At 38.5% G+C, this 27,200-nt stretch overlaps 1 protein-coding gene across 2 annotated transcripts in view; it reads left to right on the top strand.

The window, feature by feature from the left end:
- The window catches only part of rbm20 (RNA binding motif protein 20), a 52,065-nt gene that overhangs the window by 3,710 nt on the left and 21,155 nt on the right, over positions 1–27,200 (top strand). The window contains exon 1 of one of the 2 annotated variants that reach the window (XM_051070742.1): positions 2,920–3,083. The exons of the other annotated variant lie outside the window; for it this stretch is intronic. Within the exon in view, the coding sequence (XP_050926699.1) occupies positions 2,962–3,083 (122 nt within the window). The 5' untranslated portion in view covers positions 2,920–2,961. Of the gene's footprint in view, positions 1–2,919; positions 3,084–27,200 lie in introns of those variants that run through there. 2 annotated transcript variants of the gene reach the window in all.

Genomic DNA, 27,200 nt, shown 5'->3' with positions numbered 1-27,200 from the left:
TGAGTAATTAATTTATTCAGTTATGAATAAAGTAGAGGAGTAGAGAAGGACAACCACTTGTTTGCTCCCCTAGTTTGAGGTCCAGATCCATTAGGAGCACAGAGCTGCATCTGTAAAATCTGTCTTTCTCTGAGTGATGAGAAGTCGTGACTTGGACTCACTCACTTTGTCATTAGTTAGTTTCAAGTAAAGCCTCTTGTTGTCACTCTTAATCATCAAAAATGACTTTTCATCGCTCGGCTTTTCAGCCACAGCTGGCCACACTGAATATGACAGATCACTTCTCAGCATGTTCTCAGTTCACACGACTGTGCTAATGTTAGCTGCTGAGGCGATGTTAGTGAATTGTGGGAAATGTGGTTTGATGGCACACTTTTAGAGCGGTGAGGAGGCTTTACCAGTATTCTGATTGACTACAACTACCATATATATTAGTGCCAAACAGCATTTTTGCATAGACAGCACACAGAGCAACACAGGCTCTCAGACTCACTCAGATGCATGATCATCAAGTTTTTTACATGGGTGTCACTGCGATTATATTTTAAGGTTGGATTAGGAGCAGTAATATGGGTCTGATGTGGACATGTACTTGTTACTTTTCAAAAGTGTTTTTCCATTCCTTAAATTGTTGCAGCTGTAGTGTTATGGCTCATATGATAAATCCTGCCACAGCATCCTATGTACGGTATCCATGTGTGGATACATGTCAGACCAACAAGAAAGGAAGTCAAAATCAGGCATTGCCTTTTTCTTGTTCATCTCCTAATTTTACTTGTAGATTGGTGCATTCTTCTGAATAAGTTAAAGAGAAGTGTTACACTGTATGTATAATAAACATCCTCCTCCCAGAACATTTGTGTAGGGTAACTATTGTGTTGTGGATGCGGAGTTTGACGGTCTTAAAAGATTGCAAGAGATTCACTGGACAAACAGTTTAATTGTAATTCACCTCTGTTACTGCCATGCTTAACACTGAGTCATTCAGGCATGCACCATTATAGAAACCACTTCATGCTACAGTGGTATCTGCTTTCTCCCAGGGCCAAAAATAAGTGGGGGGATTGTTATGTAGACTTGTCACATGAATATATGCACGCGCTTGCTCACACACAATGTGCAGCGAAAGTGTACTGGTGGCTGTCAGCAAGGAATCTGACAGATATTCTTTTGAATTTTGCCATTCATCATTGAAGCGGGCAGTGTGAATATGGAGAGAATGCCTTTTCTCAGAGCTGTCTAAGAAAATACCCTCTATTTTAACCATGATTCATAATTTAGGTCCTTGTTCACTGCTGGGAAGCAGCATGCTTTGAGATTTGGGCAGTGCAGAATAATGTACAGGAGTAACACTTGTTTGCACCCCTAGCTTCAGGTAGATTCTTCTTGAAGTGAGAGCTGTTTCTGTAAGACCTGAATTTCTCTGAGTGCTGAGATGTTGTGAATTACACACTTCTTGCTGCCACCTGTAATCATCACGTTTACATTTGAGAAAGGTCATAAATGTATGTTCAATCAGAATTCAAAGTAGATTTCTGCCTTGCCTTATTTTCTCAAATTTGACTGCTGTTTGTGACCTCCTGAAACTGTGTAGTCTGCTTATCTGCCCCAAACAGCCAGTGTATGAACAGATGTTAACTGTAAGCTAGCTTGCAACATGCTCACCAACCATGTATTGATTGTGTGTGTGTGTGTGTGTGTGTGTGTGTGTGTGTGTGTGCGTGTGTGTGACAGCTCAGTCTCTGACTAATCTCAGAGCTCACCAGGAACTCCACTTGTGTTTTATTCACATTTGAACCTTTTGATTATACACTGATTATACACCCCATTTCAAGGTTAAAGTAGCCAAATGTCTTATTTTACAAACAGCTGAATGTATATAATTTATCTCTCCTTTGCTGATTATTTATCTACCTTAAAATGTGTTTTAATCTCAAATCAAAGCAAGGGTTTGGGTTCTCAGTCACAATATTAGTCTCCCTGCCAATGACAATTTCCAAATCCAACTAAACTAAATAAATAATGAAAAATCCAACAAGACAAGGCTTGAAGCTTGAGCATGTGTCCTCCTTTTTGAGGTGTGGTGTACCCTTCAAAGATGAGCTCTCACTCAGTACTATTCTTCCCCTAGTGGTGATTTATTACCAAACACACCCTACCTTTTGGCTCGCAGATGTGAAATCCCAGACTGCCAGACCATTGCAAAATGTGAATAATCTGACACTGTGCTCCAGGGATTGGAGACTGGACTCCTCCAGTGATTCAGCAGCTAAATTGATCCCGACACCTACTGAGTGACTGATGGCATTCCCAGAGCCCCAGTGCATCCCTTCATTGGCCAGACTATGTGAGGGTGCCTGTGTCTGTGCGTGTGTGTTTGTGTGTGTCTGTAGAGGTGATAATCAGCAGTGGCTGAAGGGACTTTCTTGTCCCTGTTGTTGTGCCGCGTGGAGCTGTCCCGGACTGGGTCTCCCAGTTGGTCCCTTTCAACTCACCCCCCTTCGTGCAGTCCCCTGAGCCCACCTCCTCTGTTATTCCCTCTTAAACTTCCCTCAGTCAACCTCCTGTTTCCCTTTGAAGAGGCTCTGCTTTGATTTTTTGAAACTGGAGAGAAGAGGGCAAGTGAAGCAAAGTCTTGGAGGTGTATGTAGCACAGTTTATAGGGAAAGAGAGTTGAAGAGAAGAGGCTAAAGGGGCTTTGCTGCCTTTGCTGCTGTCGATCAGGAGTAGCTTTGTGGAAGAGCCCCTGCTGAAGTGCTCAGCAGCCGGTCTCTTCGCGCCTGCTGGCCCCTCTGTCATCTGCCCATGCAGTGAGGGGAGAGAAAACCAGAGCAGGCTGTAGAGAAAGTTGCCACATCAGGATTTGCTGTCTTTGGATTCCGGTAGTTATTTTTGAGGGGAGGTGTTTTTGGAGGTTAGGGGTGTTAAGGCTGCAGGTGGTGCTAGGGAGTTTGTTTTGCCATGCAGCAATCTTGGGATCGGACAAGTAGCATTGAGAGTGTCAAGAAAGGCCATACAAAAATGCTGGGAAATGGACAAAGTGGAGGATATGCACCTGAGACAACGGGTGAACTCTTGCAGAGGTAAGAGGAAATTATGTCCACCACAAAATCAGAAAGTATATGCAGCACAGGCACATGTCTGGTGGTCACATGGTTGCGTGAAAAATTCATTTGTTCCATGGGGATTTGGGTGATGCCATTCACAAATACACTATAATTTCCGAAAGTAGCCACGTTAGTGGGAAGTATTTCTCAAGGATAAATTATGTCTGTGCTGGAATGTATACCCGCATGAAATCTCCTGCAGTGTGTCTGGTCTGAATTTGTTGTCCGTCTCGCTAAGCACTGGTGTATTTAATGCAACACCATGAAGTTGTCTATATGGGAACATTTTGAATCTTACTTTTTCCACTTCACTTCATTAACCTGTCATTTCTGTTATATAAAATTTTGCAGTGTCATAATTTTGAAATAATTTATTTTTAAAAAGCACAAGTAAAATTAAATAAGGGGCAAGGACTATATATATATATATATAAAATATATATATATATATATATATATATATATATATATATATATATAATGTGTGTGTGTGTGTGTGTGTATATATTCAGTATACATAAAAGCGCTAAATTTATGTTGGACATACCATATCTTGTTTATAAAACCTATAGATTTTCTTGCCTTTTTTATGTTCATTTGACATAGTGTCTCCATGGCTAAAATGCATCTGGAGAAGTCATCTTAGTCAGGCCCCTTGCTGTGAAAACATGTGAAGGCCCTATATTCAGTTCATCAGTTTCATAAATAGCTGTATCTCAGCACTGGGTGCGGTTTTAAATCACTTCGCTCTGCATTGCGTTTTACCATATTCATTGTATTCCACAGATGTTTTGTAAGAGTTGAGGTTTTTTTTTAATTACACTTCTTGTCCACATTAGCGAACAGTGCTGGGAACAAGCATGTCATTTGTCTTAAAGGTTGAATATCAACTTTTTAGAACTTAAGAGAGTGTAGTCCTGTGCACCCATACTGTGTGTTACTACAGTTACTGTACTGTTACAGTGTGTGTATATATATATATATATATATATATATATACACACTGCAATTATAATTTGCAATTAATTAATTCATTGGCTTTACATTGCCAGTACTGAAGATTTTCAATATAGTTAGTCAAGTCAGTTTTCTAACAGAGCTCAGTATCATAAGTCACACATTTTCTTTAAGGGCCTTACAATCTGTGCAGCACACAACACTGTCTAGCTTTAGACCCTGTTTATTTTCAAGATTTTTAATTACTTAATAGGTATTGGAAAATTCCAAAATTAATAGTTTACCAATGCAGCTGGGCTTCATGCAAGTGATCACACAATTTTTAATTTCTATTCTACTGTGTAATAGATTTCAGTTGTTTCTGTAGTCCAGTATTATCTCACATTAACAGTTGTTTAAGGCTCAACCTGAGTGTTTTAAGTCTACTGAAAAATATGAGAGAAACTTACGGTAAGAGGTAGATTTAATAATCATATGATAATAAGATAAACTCTGTTATAAAACTACAGTGATAATAATATATATCACATACATTTTCAGTGACTAACTTAAAAGAAAAGTCAGATTTTGCATCTGTAATCACAGTTGCCGTTTCAACACCTGTCAGGGTTTTTTCAGTTATACTGCTACAGGATAATGTTTGGTCTTAAGTTCTTCTGTTCTGCTCTTAGGTGATATAAAATCTGTACTTTGATGTAATTCCCTGGATAGGCAATGAAAAATGAAAACAGGGGTGTCATTTATTTCTGTATGTGTGTAATACGGAAAGGAAGTGATTTGCAGTAAAGTTGAAATCCATAGTACAGCACAGAATATGAAATGTATCAATTGTTAAATTAAAGTGACAATTGTAAGGTAAAGGCTAGACAAACAAAGAGTCAAAAAAAAAAAAAAAAGCACAGATATGTGTCATTACAAGTCAGTTCACTGGTCCTATAAATGTAGCTCCTTGTCAGAGACATGCAGTGTGATGAACAATGATAGGACTGAAAAGTCCAGGTGGTTAGAGTTAGATTGTTTGGATAGTCTTGTTTTTCTTTTTGTTTGGTGATGAGTACTCTGTGATGGATTGTACTTCAACATGATCAAAGAGATTAGTTAAGCATGGTCAACATGTTTTGTCTCATCGTTTTCACATTAGCATTCATTCCTTCTCGCTTTTTCCTATTTCACTTTCCTCATCTTACTGCTCTTTCCCACCTGCTAGCTCTATATCACTCTGGCAACATGTCACTGAAGGGAAAGTTGTCTAAGCAAATTTCACCTTGTAGCGCAGTCCCTGCTGTCCCTCACCAGTACACTGACACGTGAAAATGTCACAGGAGCGGTAAATCCCACTGAGCTGTACTTTTCTGTCATTTAGTCTGCTTTATTTGAGGTCACACTTTATGTACTTGCAGGTTTGTTTGTTTTTTTCCTTGAACTGTGGTGTTAGCAAAGCAGTAGCTACATTTCATGACTTTACCTGAAGGTACCAAATGTTGTTATATTGCCTTTCTGACACTTAACGTAATAACAGGCGCCTTTTGTGTGAAGCAGTAAAGAATAAATCCTTCAGATGTTATATTGCCTTTTCTTTTTGTGGCAACTGCTCGTCTTAGGCCAATTTCAGCAGGATCAGAGTAATGAGGTAATGACTGAGTTACAGTTATGTTACAAAAAAGCCAGAAAGAAACAGATTTTTTAAAATGTCAACCCTATATTGATCTGTCCATCTGCCTGTCTATCTCTGTCTGACTATTTGGTTCAAGGTTTCAGAATATTACAACAAATATTAACTTAAGGTTATGTACCCTAACAGGTGAGGTGAGAGTGTCAGTCCTATCCTACCAAAGGTCATTAGCAAGGGCTAATCTGGCGGACTTTCCCACACCTCATGTGGCTCTGTCCAAATGCTTGTCTGGACTTAGATGTGACGATTGATTAGTGAGTTGGCTTTACAGCTCTGTGACAGTGGGGGACCCCTTTGAAATTTGTTTGAACAAGTCTGAGCAAAATAAATGCCATGAGTATTTTATTTTGTTATTCAGAGATGGAATGTTTATTTCTCTCCCTACAACTCAACAGGGTTTATCCAAACATGACAGGTGGTTGAATGAAAAGCAAAGGCAGTGTGTAAACAACACTCAGTGTGTCTGTTGCCTCCTACAAAATGTTTTTTGAAACACCATTAGGATGATGTTGTGGTATTAACATTAATTCCTTACTGCCCCAGAGAATAGATGTTATCTCTTCTTCAGCACCAGTTCTCAACAGCACAGCTAACTACAAGTGGCAGTAGATTGTAGTTGTAGGTGAGGAGATTTGTCTCCCCTTTGCTTACATTTATTGTGTCACCCCCATGTAGTCTTACGACCACGTCCCTCCCCCACAACCACCTTAAGCATGTGTTCATTGCTGTGTTGACACGTGGCAGCAACTGTGGCTTATCTTGATGTTAAATGGCTGACAGTTGCATGGCACCAGGCAGAGACCTCCTGAGATTTCATAGTTGCCATGGCCATGTTGGCGTCTACTTTTGTGGTGACATAAGTCAAGTCTAGGTGCATCCTGTAATCACATTATTAAAACAGCATCATCACAGTGTGGTGCAGAGAGGAAAAGAATGACTAACCACCTCTAACTTAGTTACACAGTAAACTTGACTTATTTGCACAGATTTATTTCTAGTGGCAGGTACATAAACCTGTGTATAATTCGAAGTGACAAAGTATAACAGCAAGTATTTACTTGCAACACCTGCACCTCTTTCTCAACATGATATTTATTTGGGATTGTTAGCACTTCTAATTTTGGTTACATCTAGCTCTTGTTCCAGTTGAGTTTGGATGCACTTAGTGTAAGTTTGTCAAATGAATGTAATGCAATATGATCTGAGCAAGCACTCCATCTTGGAAATATAAGTTAACCCATGTTGCCATTTTGATTTCTTTCTGCCAAACTTTTATTTGCAAAAAATGTGTACATGTATGGTGTTATAATTGGGTATGGATGGAATATTTTTCTCTACTGGAGCTACACTTTTTGACTTATGATTACAAGCTACAATGTTTTAGTTTACTTGATTCAGCACGTCATTCCACACCATAGTTGATTCCATTGTCAAAACTATTAAATACATATTCTTAAACCAGTGGAGCATATAGTCTTTAAAATATGTTCATAAAAACACCATGATGCCCAGGATTTGTGCAGTCAGAGAAAATACAGGAGAAGGTATATTTTTAGATAGAAACATTGGATACTGCAGCTGTAGGTGGTGCAGTTGCTGCTGTTCTCTTCTCTTTCGATTGTTTGGTTGGTTTTAGTTGATCTGCTGTATTATTGCATATAAAAAAGGCCAGGTTTGTATTTGTCATATCGCTTCAGAAATTGTGCAACCCTACAATGTCAGATTTTATCTGTAAACATCACCAGATATCTACTGGTCCTGTAGATTTTTGTCTGCGGTTCTCATCCTGCAGCATAGAGTATTATGTCAGGGTTTACAGGCGCTGAGTTGGTAGACTTAGCAGGACTATCTATCTGGAACAAAGGGAGTGGACAGAGTTAAAGAGGCTTAAATGTCTTTATACACTGTATCAACATTAAAAGATAGCAATGAGAAAAGAGCGTTGTCAAATATTTCCATCTGTATATATTTACCAATGAGATTTGCACATAACTTGGACAGGCTTGAGGGGGATACAGCAGTTAATCCTAAAATCATCACAGTTTCAGGGTTTAGTTGTGGGGCTGCTATAAATGAAGCTGTAATGTGAGTCAAGTGGTGTGATGGCCTTCTGATATGACACAGAAGAAAATGTCAGCTTGTATTACTAAATAAAATGACAAGCTATAATATAATTTGTATGGCCCCAGTGTCATCAGTCAACAGCAGTAAACTGACAGAGATTAAATGCAGCTGGTCAGTTATCTAGTGAACTTTTTCAAAACCATCATGTTTTATCAGCTACACATTACCATGTACCTTTCACACTTTTGCTTTTGAAGCTGTATTGACTATAATTCTATAGCACTGCCCTCTGCTCTGTGACTGACTACCACAAAACCAATAAAGATTAGTAGGATTATTAAGCGAGACAGTTACTCTTACAGTTTACATTACAGTTTTGTCACTGCAAGGCTCCAAATAACCACTAACTTAAATATCTGTCCATCATGAGTTTTACTTTACTGAAATCATGATTGACTGTAAATTGTCTCGACTGAAAAAGTATACAGCTACAGAGTTAACTTAATGACATTTTGACTCCCCGGAACATTAAGCAGCACTACAGAAGACCATCCAGCCCTGCATCACTGTCTTTCCAGTCCTTAATTCTTAAATATACGAGCTGGCAGAGTTTAAAGGTCTCTGTGTAAACACAATCTAAATTTAAAGACTTGTTCATATGAAGCTAATGAAGTGCTCTGCCCCTCTGGAAATATAAGGTGCAGGCTGCGAGATTCATATTAAAAGGAAACAAACATGTAAGTGTGAAATATTAGATTGTATCAAAGCTCTTGAATTCCTTATGTGTGTGCACAGTGACTTTGCTTATGTTTATGTGTGTGTTTTCATGTGTTTCTTTGGGTATTGTATGTGTGTATTGTATTCTATACATTTTACTCTTGAATGTTACTGAGTCCAAAATTACATGATGACAGCCTTAGTCACCAATAATAAATAAATTTTACCCCCCCCCCCCCCCTTCCAAAAAAAAATCCATGTTATCTTTTATCTATCAATTGTCAGAGACATGATGACATATTTTATATAAAAAGTTTTAGAAAAACTTACTATACAGTACAATTAACCTTCTATAATATTAGTTTTTTGTTTTTGTTAAGGTAATCACCTTAGTTCTTAGGCCAGCAGCCTAAGATGAAATCTTAACAGTGGCAGATGGAAAGATGGTTTTGCACACATCCAAACCATATGGTGCAGGTATTCCTGACACTGCATGCAGAATTTCACGCATTGTCGGATTAGCAGAGACCAGATGTCATTCATTCCGACAGGATGACTAATGGACAAGGACCTCATGTGGCTGCTGTATCCTGGATACATTGGATTTTTGTCAAATTCTGGTTTCAAACCAGACTATTTAGACAAAACAAAATAAAATAAAATAAAAAAATTTTCAACAATGAAAACTTTAATTATGGTTTACTCGTGTGATGTTATTGTGATTATAATGTAACGTCATAATTTCTTTTCAAAACATTCCCTCCCATGATCATATAAATACTTAACATTCACCACTAGACCATTTTACAAATTATTAGAATCAAGCTACGCAGAACTAAGCTTCACGTTTTGGTCAAGATAGATGACTGCTGTTGAGTTAAAAGGCAGGGATATCCGTTTGTGGCATTCTGCAGCATCAGTGGCAGTGTTCATATGGTTAGAATGTAACAATATTATTTCTTGGATGAATAAAGTTATGTAACTGAAATCAAAGTTGGATCCAAGGAGTGATGCTCTGTTCATGTAGTCTAGATCAGTTATCTCATTCTTCACCAGGATGCTCTTTTAGGTTTCTTGTTTATGTGTAAAGGGGATAATATTTTAAATATGTATATATCTATGCTCAAACTGGAAAGGGCTGAACTGTCAGTGAGACTTTTAATTAATGTTCACATATTTAAGGAAAGTGAAGGGCTTTTTGGCAGTAAAGTATTAGGAGGTGGTTGTTGGATAACTATTTAGCATATGTTTTCTCAGAAATGTCCTTGAGTTTTTGTTGTTGTTGATCAGGTACTGTAGATAATAGGTAGTGTAGGTAGGCTTGGATATGTGGGGGGCACTTTGCCTGAATTCAGCATAATTAATCCCCTCATTTTGCTCCATGAGTCATAAGTGAGTCAGACACTGTTTTAAGATCTTGTGATTACTGCTGCTGATGCTGAGCTATTTTCTTCTGACAAGGCTAACATGAGTAGGAGGCCTCTGCTCCTTTTAGTCAATTAACTTGGGATTCGTTCAAGAGGCAGAATTAAATGCTGCTGAAAATTTGCATTCCACATACAAAGTTGTTTTTTGGCACTTGCACAAAAGCTCATACTGACATTTCTGTAACTTTCCAAAACTCAGTAAAAGGGGTCCACGTGGACATGTGCAGATTACAAAATTTGTGTCACCTCATTTCTTGCAAACTCTATATTTATATGAAAAGTATGATTTAGACTTAAGTGGGCAACTTATTTACAGTCAAAAGGAACTTTTGCTGGAGCAGACACCTTAACTCTTATAGAGACCAAATGAACTAGAATTTAGATTTTTTTTTATTTATTTATTTATTTTTTTAGGATATTAATTGTTACATTGATAAAATATGGTATAGTTTGTGAGTGTCAACCTGGAGGATATGGCCGTTGATGATTGGGTAGGTTTGACCCGTAAGTAAGATGCTATTTGAAACAAGAAAAATGGATAGACTGTAATTAATAATAGGTCAGTATTGTTTTGCTATGTTTTCCAGTTTTCCTAATTAACATAAATAAACCTTCGTTGCAATATCACCCTGCTATAGAGCTACTGTGCGTCAACCATCAGCACAAGGTCACACATCACACGCAGAGTGATGCCACAGCTATGAATTTGGAGAATGTACTGAATGCATGTTGCCCTACAGGTTTAACAGTAGGAGAGTAGGGGTGTCTAAGTGACACATAAACCCACCTCCTGTTTTAAGTTCCACACGGCCACTCTGTTCTGCTCTGTTAGTCCAGCACCAACAGCTGAGGCCAGGGGAGATTGTAGCACGTGTGCTCACCCCAAAGGCATCTTGCTTTCATCCACATGGTGAGAGGGCCAGAACACAGGAAATCAAATTTACTGTACCTCCGTCGCAGACAGGTGCAGCACACACGCACACAGCAGAATCAGAAATGATAGTGTAGAAATTGATTTGTCTACCTTCCAAAGAGCAATTTGTTTCCATCAATTTCAGTCCTATATGAATGTCAACTTTTGACGGATATTCCACCACATTAAGTAATTCATGGCAATTGCTGTTGTTACCTTAGCACACATTCCTCCTGCTGAAAGCTGGGGACAAGCCATACAGAAAAGAAGCATGCCGTTTTTTCTGTAGTCCACAGCGTGACTATCCCCCACCCCAAAATTGTGTTTATATGTACTCTGTGGATATGGCACCATTGTCTAATGCTTGACTGTGTTTATTTTAAATGTTCATTTTATGTATACTTAATACATTTAAGCAGCTGTTCTGTAGCCTCATGTGGCTCTAAGAATCACAAATGCACATGTATGTTATTTTAGTTGAGCAGCTCAAGTAGACATTAGATGTGACTAGTTTTGGGATTTGTCTGTGTCTGTATCCATCAGTGTTTATATCTGTTAGTGTTGTGCATGCCTGTGTACTTGTGTTTTCTGTGTCTGTGTGTATGTACTACTGTATATGTCTGGGTGCTTGTGGTTATGGAGGCAACACGCTGTAAACTAATCTGGTATTACTGACAATGAATTTATTTTGCATGGTGATAATCACTGTTAATACAATCCCTTCTTGTCTTGCAGAGGGCGGAGCCCACTTGAGAATGTATGACAGGAATGGAGGCAGGCAGGCTGAAAAATATATACAAGGGGCAGATACAGTCCATTATATATATATTAAGCATTTAACTCTAACTTTGTACTTTGAATTTGAAATTAGTTGGTTACATAAATCAAAAGAGCTAGACTGTTAGTGATTATTGAATTAGTGCTTGAATTCTATCACTGTCAGGGTGAGGATGAGCAAGTGGCCCCCATCCCATCAGCAGGGGTCTGGCTATGTATAGGTCTCTAATAGCAGAGATGCCATGGCCAGCCTCTTAGCCCCGAAAGAGATAGGCTGCTCAGGGAACACCAGGCAAGCAGAAGGGAGGTGGGGGGTGATAATTACCAACGCACAATTATTAATAATCACCAGATAAATGATCCGTGAGAGAAATGTGATTCATCTACCCTGACGTCAATAGGTAGAGTGACAGTGCCTGATTCTTTTCACTAACTGTTTTAGACCGGAGAGATGTTTATGTGTTTGTCTGGGCACTAAGCTTTTAATTATACGCCCATAGGGAGAAAAGTCAGCTGGTCAAGGCTTTAGCTGTATTACATGGTTAATATGATGTTAAGTCTACTCATAACTTTGTCAGGTGTTAAGATGTTGGGTACATGTTTGATGCAGTGACAGTGTGGTATACTGTGTGCCAATAACCCCCCCGCCCCAAATACACACACACTGATTTAGTATTGATACACACCTAATGGTGCAGTTAGCAGTTTGTTTTGCACATCGTCTCTGTGACTATTTATGACTCTCCTAAATTTTTTTTGTCTATTTGTGGTAAGCCGGCTTTTATGTCAAGAGAATATGTAGCTCACGGGTGAGGGTGATAAAAACACTGGTATTTGACCGCAGCAGTATGGCCTGGCCACAAGGCTAACAGTTTTATCCACAGCAATTTGGCAACTTCTTAAGAAATATTTTTGCAATTTCATAAAGGTCACCAGGCCATATTTTCAGTTTTATGCATGAGTAGATCAACTATGAACTCCCCTTAAAAACATAAAGTGAGCATTGTAATGAAATGTTATCTAAGCCAGTTTGATCCAGTTCAATGTCATCCAGCCAACTTTGTTAATATAATAATTTATGGGCTTCCACCTTGAGGAGTTCATGGCTAGTTTACTTTGGAAGTAGCATTTGTTGAAAATTCAAGCATCTGCTCACCTCTGGTTGACTGCTCCTCAAGCTAAATTTACCATCAGCACCCATGATGACTTGCACAGTTGGCGATAGCTTTGGCATATTTCCTGAGAATGTACCTTTGGGCTTTTTGAAAATGCATGAGAATAGCTCAAAGTAGGTATGTGACTGGGCAGTGTAGCTAGCTAGCAGATGAAGGATGGGTCTCACATACTGACACAGACATGCGCACACACACCAATACACATACACATACTTTTTTCCCTCAAGTACTACTGTTACTATTATCAAAAAAGTATTTTTAATTGTATAAGGATCTCTTCACTTTGAAAAAAAATGAGTAAGACATATTCTTTATTTAACATTATATCATGCATGGTGATGCCAGATCTTGTGTGATTACTCAGTTTAAGTTTTTTACATGTTTGTCTTGTGTGTGCACAGCGTTTGAACATCAGATTGACTTGTTTGTTGTTTAAGCGGTAGTAAAGCAACATGTGTAGCTTCTAAAACTAGCTTTAACATGTATCATGTTGCTTGTCTTACAGATCCAGATTTATGGGTCTGGGGTCAGCGATGTCCCACGAGGACATAGATGTTCATTTCCATCAAAGGAAGACTTTTGCCATCATTAGTCATGTTTTCACCAAATGATTGCACTACATGTATGAACCTCTCGTGTCATAGAGGGCTAATCAGCACTTTTCACACCTCTATACACATTGACCGTATGTGGCGATGGGTGGCAGCTTAAAGAAGCTTCAGTGATTTGTGGTGGTATTAAGATACAGTTAGACATGTCATGTGCTTGGCTCATGTTGCTTTTTGACCCATTCCTATTTGTTTTCTCCCTTGCAAGGCGAAGGGGAAAGCAGGGCTGAGGCAGTAGTTAGTAGAAGCAGTCTGGCATATTTAGAACATATGCTTTCTGGGGGGGCACCAGGTGGGCAGTGTATAAATTATCAGATATGCCATATCCCCAGCCCTCCCCACTTTTATTTACCAGCAGGTGTATTTGGAATAACTCTCTGCCAGATTTGGAGCTTAATAAATAACTTGACAACTCAGCAATTGTAATTGTAGATACAATGTTAATGGGTCACAATGTCTGAGATCCACTGTGGAGTATTGGATCTTAATTTGCATGACCATCCTCTGCCAACAGAGGAAGCAGGTGAACAGGACCGCTGACATTATGTAGAGTTGTTGACAGTCGAGAAGAAGTCGCCTTACGTCCTGTGTCAAGATGAGTGAATGTTGTTGCGACTATGTGTCATAGTAGATAAATAAAGAGATGTCAGGGTTTTTTTGTTTGTTTTTTAATAGATATAGTTTCTACATTACATACAGTCCAGTCTAATAAGGACACTGATAAAGGTGTTATTTTTTGGAAACACAGAAGAACATTGAATTCAAAATGAAACAATGATGTTTGAGATGAAAGTATTGACTTTCAGCTTTAAGGATATCTACTGGTGAACAGTGCAGGATTTATGCCTTTATTTGCCAGAACAGTGGAGAGAGACAGGAAATGGGGAGAGAGAGTAGGAGAGTGACATGCAGCAAAGGCTCAAAGCACTAAGGCCCATGTGCTACGCGCCCTAATCATCTAGCTATCAGGTCACCCCTTATTTTCATTAGTTTTGACCTAAATTCTTTGACTATGCTGCAAACTGGAAATAAGTGTAGATTTAGTTAGTTGTATAGGTAAACTGTAATGTTGTCTACAGTGTCTGTCAGTTGCTGTGGTGAGAGGAAGTTTTAAGTAGCAATTTATGTCTCCAGGGTCCTGTAAAGACTAAAACCTGTGCAATAAGTTTACAGAAACACTGCAGCTACAGTTACACATTAACCTAACTACATTTCCCTTAAGCTATTTCACACTTTAGCGACAGATTTTGCACCAGTGATGTCCCACAGAACTTTGGAACAGATTTACATTCAGGGATTAGATTTAAACGGGCCGAGTAGGATGGCAATAGGAAGAGAGACTCTCAAGAGACCACAGTGCCACCAGTGAAAACCACTCAGTCTGTCACCAAGCCCACTTAGTATTATCTTTCCTGTAATCAAAAACCATGGCATTTTGCCAAACTCTACACCATGATAGTAAATGATTTAATGGAAGTCATTTATGAATATGTTTTCCGAACTCAAAAACTGAGGTGATTCCCTCGCATCCGTGTAACAGTAGCTTAGCATCTTTACATATGTGTTGAATGTTTTATTTAATGTTTTTACATTAGAAAAAGATTCTGGGTTATTGGGAGAAACTGACATAAGGCAAAAGGAAATTGGAGAATGTGTTTACATACTATGAGTTGATGTGGTTATAACATGGTGCATTAAAAGTAATGTTCTGTAAATTGCCTATAGCGATATATGACTCTGCAATTTCAAAATTTGTATTTTTCTCTTTTTGGTTTGTGCATTAGACTCCGGCAGCTCAGTGAGTGGACAGGCACAGTAGTACCACTGTTTTTCTACTGCCTTTGGATTTTACAGACAACTTGCTGTTCTCTCCTGGTTGTTCTCATCTGTGGAAATTTTCTTATTTAGATGTAGGCATGTCCAAGAAATCAGGTGTCTCTAGCTGAAATCTTTTAATCCCTTAAAATGATGAAGGACGCTAACTTTATCTTCAGGTGAAGAGGAAATTATAGAACTGCAGAAAGGTACAGTGCTAGTAAGCATTCATACAATCACAGTTATATCTGATAACTTAAGAACACCTAAGAGGGTGTAACGACAAAGGAGCCTTCTCTCACTTTACCACCCAGATTTATACTGCCAATCTGGGGATTTCACACACTTGTTTCTCTAACCTTCAAGCCACATCATCAAGAATATTTATTTATTTATTGTATCATAAACATATCAAACAATAATTCTACAAATGCAGTTTCAAATAAACTTTCGGAGTAGACATTGCACAACTGCACTTGATCTTGGTTAATTTAAAAAATGTAAAGTAAGACATTGGATGCAGATTCATAAATCTACCTGTAGTTTACAGTCTGATTTGTGACAAAGCTCAACTTCCTCTCACCTTTAAGTGCCATTGTGTGTACCAAAGTGTGGAGCATAATCTGAAATATTTTGGGTGTAGTGGTGAGTCACATAAAGGTTTGTGGGTCTGGAGTGAGTCACCACACTGTCCGTCAGCACAAAGCTTACATAACACTAAAATAGTTACTTTGAGAACTAGGTCAGGCATCATCATTGTGTTGATGTAACAAGTTTTGAAGCTCAAAGTAAAAGAGGTTTTTTTTCTTCAATGGTGGGGGTAGTAGTTATTATTAAAATGGTTTGCACTCCTTGACTTAAATAGCAATGTCATAATTGTTTTTCAGTTCATCGGTCATGTAAGTTAATGACTCTAGAGTGAGTGAAAGCCAAAGAATCCTCTTCATTTTATTATTACTCTTGATTCATTGCTGTTACATAGCTCACTCTGTCTCTTTCAGTATGTTACACTTCTCTTATTTTCTCTTCCCACATACATGCACATCTGCATTTTTTTTTTTTTTTGGCTTCTCTCTTGGTTTGAGCTTTTGGTGGAGCATGTTGTCAAAACTGATTCCTAACTCTGGGTAGGCATGATGGGCTTGTCATTGGTTTACCCTCTCTGGTGTTAATACTAGACAAGAGATCAAGGTCAACAAACAAGTGCACTGGTTTTACTGAAAAACTGTAATGTATTGAGACCAAACTGACTATTTCTAGTTAACAATAATGATATATTAGATACATTTTATTTCAGATATTAGAGTACAAAACATGCTTTGTGTTAACACAGACATGGACAGTTTGTACATGTTAGTGAGATAACAACTCTATATCATTAGGTAACGTTGTATTTCCAACATTATCTCATGGTGCTGGCTCCAAGGTAGAGACAACATTACATCACTCTCTATTCCTGGCTTCTGCAATCAGCCTCTCTATTACTGCTATCATCAAGTGTCAGGGATGAATGAAGAGGTCTGTCTGTGTGTCTGTGTCTGTGTGTGTGTGTGTGGTGTGTGTGTGTGTGTGTGTCTCAGGGGGGAACGGCTGAAGAGAGGAAGACAGTGGAAAGGCAGAGAGGGTGAAACAGAAAAAGCTTTAAACAGCAAAAGAGACAGGGGTACAGATGCACACAAAAACAAAGAGGAGAGAGTAGAGCAGTGCTGTCATGCCTGGTAGTTTGAGAAACAGACTAGAAATCAGGCATGGTAATGGGCCACCTAAAATACTTGCTTTGATGGGCGTGGGTTATTGTTTGTCAGCACAAGGTCAAAACCCATTCCTGTCAATTAACCTCCCAATTAATCAACTGCACTTTAGGGAGGTGGGAGGGCACAGGTGGTGGCTTCTGACCTCCCCATAGAGACAACCATTATTAAATAATTGGCTATAATTGCACTGCTCACATGAATCTGTTCCCTCCATTCCATTTTTCATGAACTGTTTTAGCCAAAGAGCGTATGGTCCACATGAAATGAATAAAATTGCATTCATGTTCATGTTTTTGTGTGTGGGTCTGGAACAGCTCAGACACAGCTGTCAGTGACTCATAAATGCGAAGATAGCAGGGCAGTAACCTTCCTGCCTCCCCGCTGTGTGTGGATTTGCTAGTTTCCTTTGCAGACAGCAAACTGAAGATAAAACTTTGCTAGCTAAGATTGTCGGCTAATGCCTTATATCTCAGCCTCTGGTTGCTTGTAGCTGTTATGAAACATATTTTCTCTCTTACTTCTGCAGTGTAGATTTTTTTTGGTTTTATGTACATGAAAGACTTTCTATTGACAGTTTTTATTGGAAATACTTTCAAGTGAAGAAAACAGTTCTGTAAAAACTGTTGACAGCCAGGTCTGTGGATTGTTGTCATTATCATGTGGCGACACTCGATTAGATAAGGCTCAATTTCTTAATCAGTAAATAAGCAGATTTATTTTAGGGTATTCATATATATGTGTGTGTGTGTGTGTGTGTGAGAGAGAGAGAGAGAGAGAGAGAGAGAGAAACAGCATGGCTTACTGATGAACAACGTGTTTTACTGTATGTTATGTGTAAATACTGTATGTATGTACTATGTAACAATTTAAAAAAAAAATTGGCTCTGTTTGAAGAAGTGGCTTATGATAGTGCCTGTTATAAAAGTGCAATAAAACAGGCAGTAAAAGTTCCTCCTTTATAATGCACTCACTTATTTATGAGTACTTTCTGAACAAAACAGGAAAATCCCACCATGTCATTTTTCTTCAGATCTGACATGAATACCCCTCCTCATCTGGTTTTCCTAGTTTCAGATGCTGTGTGGTATTTAATGTATATTTGTATATCTGTGGCTGTAAAATGGTGAAATAAAAAATGAATAGCCTTATTTTATCACTTCTGTTTTATGAGTGTGTATTATTTCAATGACCAGGCTCCACAGAGAAATCTCTGGATGGTCATTACTCCCGGGCATAGCCAACCCATTCTGTCCACCGGCTTTGAGGGGGATTTCTCACTTACACTGGGGTTGTGCTGGGCGACTTTCTCTTTTTGCTTTTTTTTTCTCCTTTTGTTCATTTGTCACTTTGAGGATTTTACAGAGCAGCTGTTGGAAAAGTTGCTGAGTTCACTTTCATTGTTTGGGCTAATTTGTACTAATGGCTATTTGAGCAGCCTGTGATGCCAGCAGCTTCCTGGGATGAGACATGTTGAAGCATATGGCTGCAGTGCCCTCCCTGTCACTGTCAGACCTGTATTGTGTCCACCGTGTGTGTGTGTGTGTGTGTGTGTGTGTGGAGAGATTGGCTGTTTTCCCCTAATGTTTCACCCATCTGTTGTCCTCACTTTAAACAAGAAGCTAACATGATAGCATGGTACTGTATTTCAGCAACCATATTAATCCATTTTCATTGTTAATAAAAGTTCTCAACACATTTTGGGTGGAATCCATCTTGTCAGTATTGGAAATTTAGCAGAAACAAACGTCGGACATGTTAACTTTAGCCTTCTTTAGCCATTATTTAGTCTATAATCCTCATAACCCCTGTTCTCTGTTAGTGTTATAACAGTGAGTTTCAACATGAATATTAAACTCATTTATAGGACTAAATAATATGCCATACTATTCATTCATTATCTATACCGCTATATAATAATAGAACATGCCATGCTATGATTAATCATATTAATACATGTCTTTCTCTTTTACTGAGAAACATAGAAAACACTACACTATGTCTGTAATTTTGTAAGTAGATGTTCCGTGCTGATAACTGTGTTTTGTTGAACCTGAGGTCTCCCAATGATCCCATGCAAATTGAACACAATGTACTCAAACATATGTATAAATAGGTTCAAATTTTTCATGTTACAAAATTATTAAATTCAAATTTTCTTTTTTTCCCTGCATCCCTTGCATATGTCTTTTACATATACATAATACAGGCCGGACATCATTTTGTAGTGGGGAAAGTTCCCCTGAAATTGTAGACGTGTGAATATGGCTTTTGTTTCTGTGCTTCATACTGTATTAATTGCTTGGCAAAAATGGAAAGATGTTTGTTATAGTATTACTATGCCTGACTTTTTAAAAGCATCAGATACAGTGTTTTTTGTTTTTTTAAAAAATGTTTTTCCCACCACCTTTTTTCTTTCTCTTCTACTTTTTCCTCTGTCTGATTTAGGCACTTTTAAGTAGGGAATCCTGTGCATGCCTGCCTTGGTTCACTATCACTTTCAATCACATGCTTGGCGTAAAAAGAGAAATGCTGAGTCTGTGCCACCCTGGAAGTCATATCATAGGTCTTAAACTATGGCGCAGGCACATGGACATACCATAATTAAATTTCCCGTATGACGGGGACAGCACTATTATTTGGTGTATGTTACACTGAGTGAACAGGAAACTGTACATTGATTGCTGTTGCAGGGATTTTATTTGTGATCTTTTGTTTCCTGAACAGTCTCTTGAACCGCAGGGCTTCGCTTGGCAATCGTGGTCAACCACCTGTCGCAGTGGTGCTGGCTTAGGACTGTTTACTCCCAGTACGTTTTTTGGATCACAAATGCTATATTTTTCTTTGAAAATATCAGTTTTTGCTTATTCCCTAGAAGTAAGCAATATTATAAAAAATAGGGCAGGAAACCTCTACTACACTAGCCTGAGCGCTGCTCAAGGGCAATGAAGCAATTTAAAAAAATGATGGGTGGTGAGGAGGGAGCTCTACTACCATTGGTTAGGAGGTCAGTGAGTGGGACAGCCCAGCCGGGCTTGATTGGTATTTGTGAGCATGACAGCAGTGACAGATGGTAAAATGCAATGCTTGCTTTGGACAGAGATGGATGAGAGTGGGAGTGAGGTAAGAAGGAGGAGAGAAAGAGAGGGTGATTTGAAGGGAAGGAAGGAAGGAGAGAGGGACTGAAGGAGGGGTTGTGGGAATCATTGCTACGTCACCTTGTGCACCAATATAGCTCCGATGTTGCTGACCGCTGTCGGGGAAGACTCCAGTTAGGTGATCCTCAGTGTGCCCTGCAGCTACTCATGAATACATTGTAAAGTTGTGGAAATTTTAATATGTTTTATGTGATAATATTTGGAACTGCAGAATTTCATAAAGAAAAATGATAGACTTTCAATGTGTCACCGGACAGCTCAGCAGCAGCCAGTGAAAAAGAAATTTACTGTCTACACCCAGGCAGTAGCTATAAATAACTATTTCAGAGCAGCAGGAAAAATGGCTGGTCGGGCTGAGTCGTCAAAGCCAACACAATCCTAACGCACTCCTCATATTACTTCACCTCTGAGTCTTGTGATGCTTCCTCTGCTTGAATTCCTACCTCACAAATATTTCTCTAATCCAACTTAAACTAAATCAATTTTCTAAGGAAAAAATGTGCTATTTTTGAAACTGATTCAGGGCTCACTATTTCCTGTAATTCTTCCTCTAATGTAGCTCCCTCTCACTCAGTTTTATTTTACTCTGGAGGATTAAGAGACAAGGACTTTTTTTCTCAAACTTGGGTGGCTACTGTGACAAGAGCTATAGCTGCTGTAAGTTTAGACTGTCCCTGCAGCCTGCGCGGTCGCCATCCTTCTTTTTGCCGGCAGCAACTTTGACATGCCAGATGGATCTCTGATGTCATTCTGTCCAAAGTCCAAGCAAGCTGTTCAGAGATTCAGTCACCTGGCCCCTAGCTCTCAGCACCCAGTTTGACACTTAATGTCAGCGGATCCCAGGTAACTGGGGGGCTTTTCTTAGCTCTTGTCAGCACTCTCACATCAAAACTGACCACAGAACATCTGATAAGAAAAGAGCAGCAAGTGTTGATAATCTGTCAGAAAAACGGTAGTGTTGGAATTCATGGTTTACATTTGAAAGTTTTGCTAGTTTACTTAAGAAAAGTGCCCTGTGAGCACATTTTTAGTCCAGGAAAGAAATCTATAAATAGTGTGTTTCAAGTGTTCTGAAACATTTTTCTTGAGTGTTACTTCTTTTCATCTTTAGAACTTTGACTTTCAAGGATATTTTATTTCTTAGCAATTACCTCAAACGAGTGTCACTCTCAGGTCCTCAAGTGGGCATTATGTCAGCAAAGCTCAAGACTAATTGCAGTTTTCCTGCTAGGGGACGTATTTGTAGGAATGCTCTTTAAGTTCCACAGTTGGGAGGCAGCTGTCAAGTCAAAAGGTTTCTTTTGACCTGTATGTTTCTCTGCGACCCCAATATCCCACGTTACACCATCCCTATAGTTGAAACAAGATCACCTACAGCTACCATATGTATGTGGGAGCAAAGTGGGAAAAATGTTTCTCCAGCGTAAGCCTCCTAGGGCTTAGTTGCATGTCTCTGGGCCTAAGTGTGTGTGACTCACTCAGTGACTGAATGTCAGGCATGTGAACTTCCAGGTTTATTTGACAGTGAATTGCCAAGGCTGAGTATATCAGATTCTAGTTACCACACAAACTTTAGTTTACCTTTTGATATTACTTCATAAAACCCCAGTGACTGATCCCCAGCATAAATCTGAGCATTTTACAAGCTCCATCAGAGAAACATGGGATGAATCCAAGTGATGCCTTACTGTGGACCGATCAGTATTATGGGGGTCGTGAGGGGCCGGACCCTGTGTCTCTGTACCCAGGATACCTCACCCATTGCTGGACCGCCATAAATCAGGAACACCCCCCCCCTACCCCTCCCCCTACTTGCAACTGAGCCAAATGTGGAGCAAAGCAAGCTGACCCTGCATCCTCACCCATTCCTCAGCCCATACAACCGTCTCTCATGGCATGATGGCGGCTATGTGTTGATTTTGCAGGCCTCGGCTACGTGTCTGATTTGTTGAAAAGTTAAATTAAGGCTCTGGAATGTCAATAACAGTTTATGCCATATTGGGAAGAGTAAGGGTCGCATGGTCCCCTTTTGATTAGTGTCTTGAGTTACATTTTCTGATGTCCATGCATATCCGTCCATGTATTTCTGTGTATGAATGAAAGTGTCCATATTTGCTTATCTGTATTTATTGCCTGGTTTTAGTCAATTCTGTATAGGGGATTGGAAAAAGTATTTCTCAAGCTCTTTCACCCATCCCGTTACTAACCAAAGTGACATTACATTAAATATTACAGTGTGAGTCACTGTATCTAAATCACTGTCTGCAAATGAAAACATCGTGACTCCTATTCTAGCAGACTGGAAGAAGGCACACAGATTAAAATGAGTACAGTGCCCTCCTATGGCTGGCCGATACATCCCTGTCAGACCTCCTGGGGCCTGTTATGGCAATACATGGCACCACCTAGTGGGCCATGGAAAAAGTGTTTCAACAGACACATACAGTGTGTGGGTGTGTGTGTGTTTTATCAAAAATTCTGTCCTACCTACAATAAGTGCCGTTTCTACAACTACAGAGAAAGAAATTAACAAAGAGTTGAAAGGTTTTAGATTTTCAGTATGTTTCTGTATCTAAGGTTTCTGGCTGTCAAAGCTGTACTTTTGTGACAAAAATTCGGACAAGCACCCACTGTCACTTACAGTGTTTGCATTGCAGCTGCTCGCCAAATGCAGGGTGTGTGTATGTGTGTGGGTGTGTGTGTGTGAGAGAGAGAGAGAGAGGGAGAGAGAGATATAATACAATACAGTGTTATTGTCGTATTGCAGTCTTAGTCTTACAGTAACAGATTATTCAATGCATTTAGAAAGACAAGATATCTTCTTGGTCTTAGTTTCAGAAATGCACTTGTAGAATATATATATATATATATATATATATATATATATATATATATATATATAAAATTATACATTGGTCATAGAGGATTATTCAGTTGAGTTGTTTTAATAATAGTAATAATAATAATAATGAGAAGAAGAAGAAGAGCAACAACAACATCAATAGTGATAAATTCAGGTGATATCCCTCTTGATCATCATATAATTTGTATAGAACTGGCACAGGATAAAAAGTGACTTCTGTCTGTCTGGTTGTGATGCTAACAGATGGAGTGACTGTAAAACTGTCAGTGTGACTCCTCCCTTGGAGTTGAATGCTTGTGTGATTAGGTAAAGCACTCATTTGCAGCTGCTAAAAATCTACAGATAGATCTGTATAGAAGAAGGCAGAAAAGAAGAGTGGATTAAATTGTAGATTTACCTGTATTCTGCTGTAAGATTTATTTCATCACAGCTTATTGTTTAACAGTGTATACTTGGAAGGTAAGAGAAATGAATTACACATTTATGCAATCATATTACATTATTATATTTCATCTTATATAAAAGGAAATCATTCTTATGTAAAAGAAAGAATATTTAAATTGTTTGATTTATTCACACAATGCACTGGTACAAAGAAACAAAATGATTTCTTAAATAGTGTGCAGTGTGTTTCAAGTTAACTCCCTCATACAACATCCTTTAGAAAATGTCCATATCATTGCATAGTTGATAGAAGTGTGGTTGTACATAAGACTTAAATCTCTCAAACCATTTCATATTTTCAGTTTACCTGATGTGTATCCTGTGATATTTAAATTTATTTCCTTGTTTTTCTGAAGCATTTCCTTCTCATTTACCTGACTTGACATTTAAAAATGTTGTTCAATATTTCTATGAACAGTCAAAAAATATCTTTAGTTATTCATACAGAAGAGTCAACAGTTGTTTACCTTTATTATAAATAACTTAGAAATTATAAATTATTTCTAAATTGCACTAAATCAATACCCTTTTTGTTTGAGCATTTCAAACAGTAAAAATAAACTTAATAACTTAGATATTAGATAGATAAAATAGCTTCTTGATACTTAAAAAGTTGACTTGAAATTTTAGAAGCGCAGCAATGTCTGATATGCTCATATTAACTTATGAGGAGATCTCAATCATCTCAATTAAAACACTGTTAAATAGATTTACACTTTGACATCACATCAACTTTTTATTGTGGTTGTTTAAGCCTACAGGGAGGAATGACAGTCATAGAGGTACTCTTCTGCTTTTGGCAGTGTAGTTGGTGATATCAGAGCATCTCATAAGAACAAAAGAGGCCATTTGTAGACTACAAACACTTTCACAGGGCTGTAAAATCCATTGCTTGAAGCCGTTATCACTAGTTTGCTTTGACTGAGATGATGCAGACAGTAATAATAATAATAAACTTTATTTGTATAGCATCTTTTATACAAGTAAAGCAGCCCAAAGTGCTTTACAATGAAGAAAATGACATGCTTCACATAAAAATAAACATTAGGCTCCATGTCTGACAATCACCAGACACATTGAAAATGAGAATCTCTGTGAGGAAAGAGTCCATCATAACCATTTTGTCTCACAGACTAAATGGGCTGTATCTGTTTGGTGTATTTACTTTTTAAGAATATGCATTGTAGACAGTTTGATAGGAGTGACAGAATCTATCATTTGGTGTGGGTCAGTAGTAATCAGACATTTAGTTGTTTTCTACTACTTTGAACCAGACTGCTGACTCTGCATTAAGTTGTACTGGGACCAGCAGCTTCAGGACTGCACGGCATTAACTGATGGCCTCCTGTGTAAATGCTTTTTTTCCCTATGTGTTGGTCTACCCCCGTCCTCACACACACACACACACACACAGGCTGACCACTTGTGACTTCTCATCACATGTGTCTCTTCTGCCTGTCCGGTTAACACAGGGAAGCAGCGTCACTCACATAGGGAAAAGACCACTGGCAGTGATGTTATGCTAGCGTACATGTGCTAGCATTAGTCGTCATGTCAGAGGGTAGGGACGTATGCCAGTCTCAGCTGCTGGCCAGAGGTCAGACTATGGAGGAGCAGTGCAGAGTGTAGTGTCATAGGTGCAACTTGGACCTCCGCTGCCTGTCTTTTCAAGGTTTGTGTGTTTCTTGTAATACCATCAGGTGTGCTTTTCATTGTCAGTTTATAGTTGTGTAGTTAATGTGGTGGTAAGTCTTGTCAGCTGTACTGTGTTAGGACTGTGCATGGAGGCAGGATTTATAGATGTCTGTGGAGCTGCATTGTGTTTGGACGCTGTGAAATATTTAGTTGGATGTTTGACTGGACTCAGTAGAGGGCTGTTCTGTAGCTGGACTTGAATCCTTCCTCTAATTTGTTACTTCCTCCGATGAGGCTCTGAGGACTGGCTGGACCCATGTGGCATTTTGTTATGACTATGGAGCTGTCTTTGATCTCTGTGAAAGTGAGGACAATGGGGCTTAGATCTAAACTTTCAAGACAGAGCTGTCCTGACAAATATTTGATGCACTTCGGTAAAACTTTGGTATTTCCATAACTTATATTGTGTTGTTTGACCACCAGGTATACATTTGTAGAAATGTGCACAGACAGTTGCTGAGCTTTCAGAGTGGTTGAAAGGTTTTTCAGTGTAAATGTATGTTAACCTTTAAAGTTAAAGATTTGTGGTGTATCCTAAGTGCTTTTAAATGTGTGTTTTCTTTTTAATACATGGCAGGAAACAGTTATCCATCAATTTCAGCCAGGAAGATAATTACATATTTTGCAAACTGAATGATGCAGCACTGGATCATGCCTTTCTATAATAATTGTCTGTTGCTGTCAATTGTTAACAATTGGGTTTTTTTTTTTTTGTTTTTTTTTTTTTTTTTGGTTAAGTGGAGTTTTAAGGAAAAATAAAACTGACAAGTTGTTTTTTAATGTAAAGATGCTTTACTTTTTATGCTTTATTTAATCAATGAATGACATTTAGTTTTATCAATAAGTATTATTTTTCAAGTAGTCTGTGTTATTTACAATATACAGTATGATCACCGTGCTCTGGAAAGCCATAATTTAAAGTTAGGTTAGAAGAAGTTAGAGAGGAGTGTTTTTGAATAGATAACTGCTGACATCATGATGCCGTGATATGTTTGTAGGATACTTTGTTCACCAGGAAAAAGAAGGCGTTTGTTCAGCATTTTCCCTGTCGGAAACTTTTTATTCAGGCTTTGCACCTGACAGCAGTCTTGGTACTGGATGAGAAAGCTGTGCCTCAGGAGCAGACAGGAACTGAGAGTATTTAAAATTATTAGAGACATTTCTCTATGTTATTTCCTCTACAGACTCAGAAAATATCCAGTGTTTTTACATTGATCAGTAGACCTACAGTAGAGTGCCAGCCAAAGCCAACTCTGTTATGTGCTTGTTATGTTTATAATCCACCATGACCACCATCCATCTTTTAGTAGATAGTCTGTGAAATCTGATCAAAGTATGAAAAAAAAAACAGTCAAATTTACAATAGAAGTCAGATGGCTGAGTCAGAAGCAGAAAGCAGGGATTAAGCACAAATAATAAAATTTCACTTGTCTCAGAATCTGCTCGGCCTACCCTTCACTGTAGTAAATCCACGGATCAACAGTTGTCTGCTACACAATATCCGGAATATGTACATTCTTGTTTTAAAGTAAATCAGCCATCATTTCAGTTCAACACATAACTGAACTTGACTCATAGTTGTTGTTTTTTTCAGGCTTATGAGCTGATTGTGTTAACTTTAACCCATTCCTTATGCTCCAGATACCTTTATCCTTTTCAATCGTGAAACAAAACAGAGATATGTTGACATATGTAAATTTGCAAATTTGTTTATGTGCATGAGTTTTTCAGTGACCACATGACGCTATTCTTAAGACTGACCTAATACTGTCTGTCTGTCTAGAAGCCCTGCCATGACATGACTTTGAGGGTGAGAGGCTTTTTTTGGCTGTCAAAGGAACAAGTCACAAAGAGTAGGGCGATAGTAACACATGACAGACAAACTGCCATTATACTCATATAATAAAAATGAAAAATGACATAAGGGTCAGAGCATCACAGCCAAAAAGCGCTTGTTATATTCTAATCTTGTACATGATGTTATTAAATATTTGTTACAGTTTTGTCTTTGGGATGCAAACTTATCGCTCTCTGGTAAAACTTGAATTGGGTATTCA

The sequence above is a fragment of the Lates calcarifer genome, linkage group LG5 (genome assembly GCF_001640805.2).
Source record: "Lates calcarifer isolate ASB-BC8 linkage group LG5, TLL_Latcal_v3, whole genome shotgun sequence".
Classification (NCBI taxonomy): domain Eukaryota; kingdom Metazoa; phylum Chordata; class Actinopteri; family Centropomidae; genus Lates; species Lates calcarifer.
Note: the sequence above shows the minus strand (reverse complement) of the source record. Positions and strands in the feature narration are given on the sequence as shown.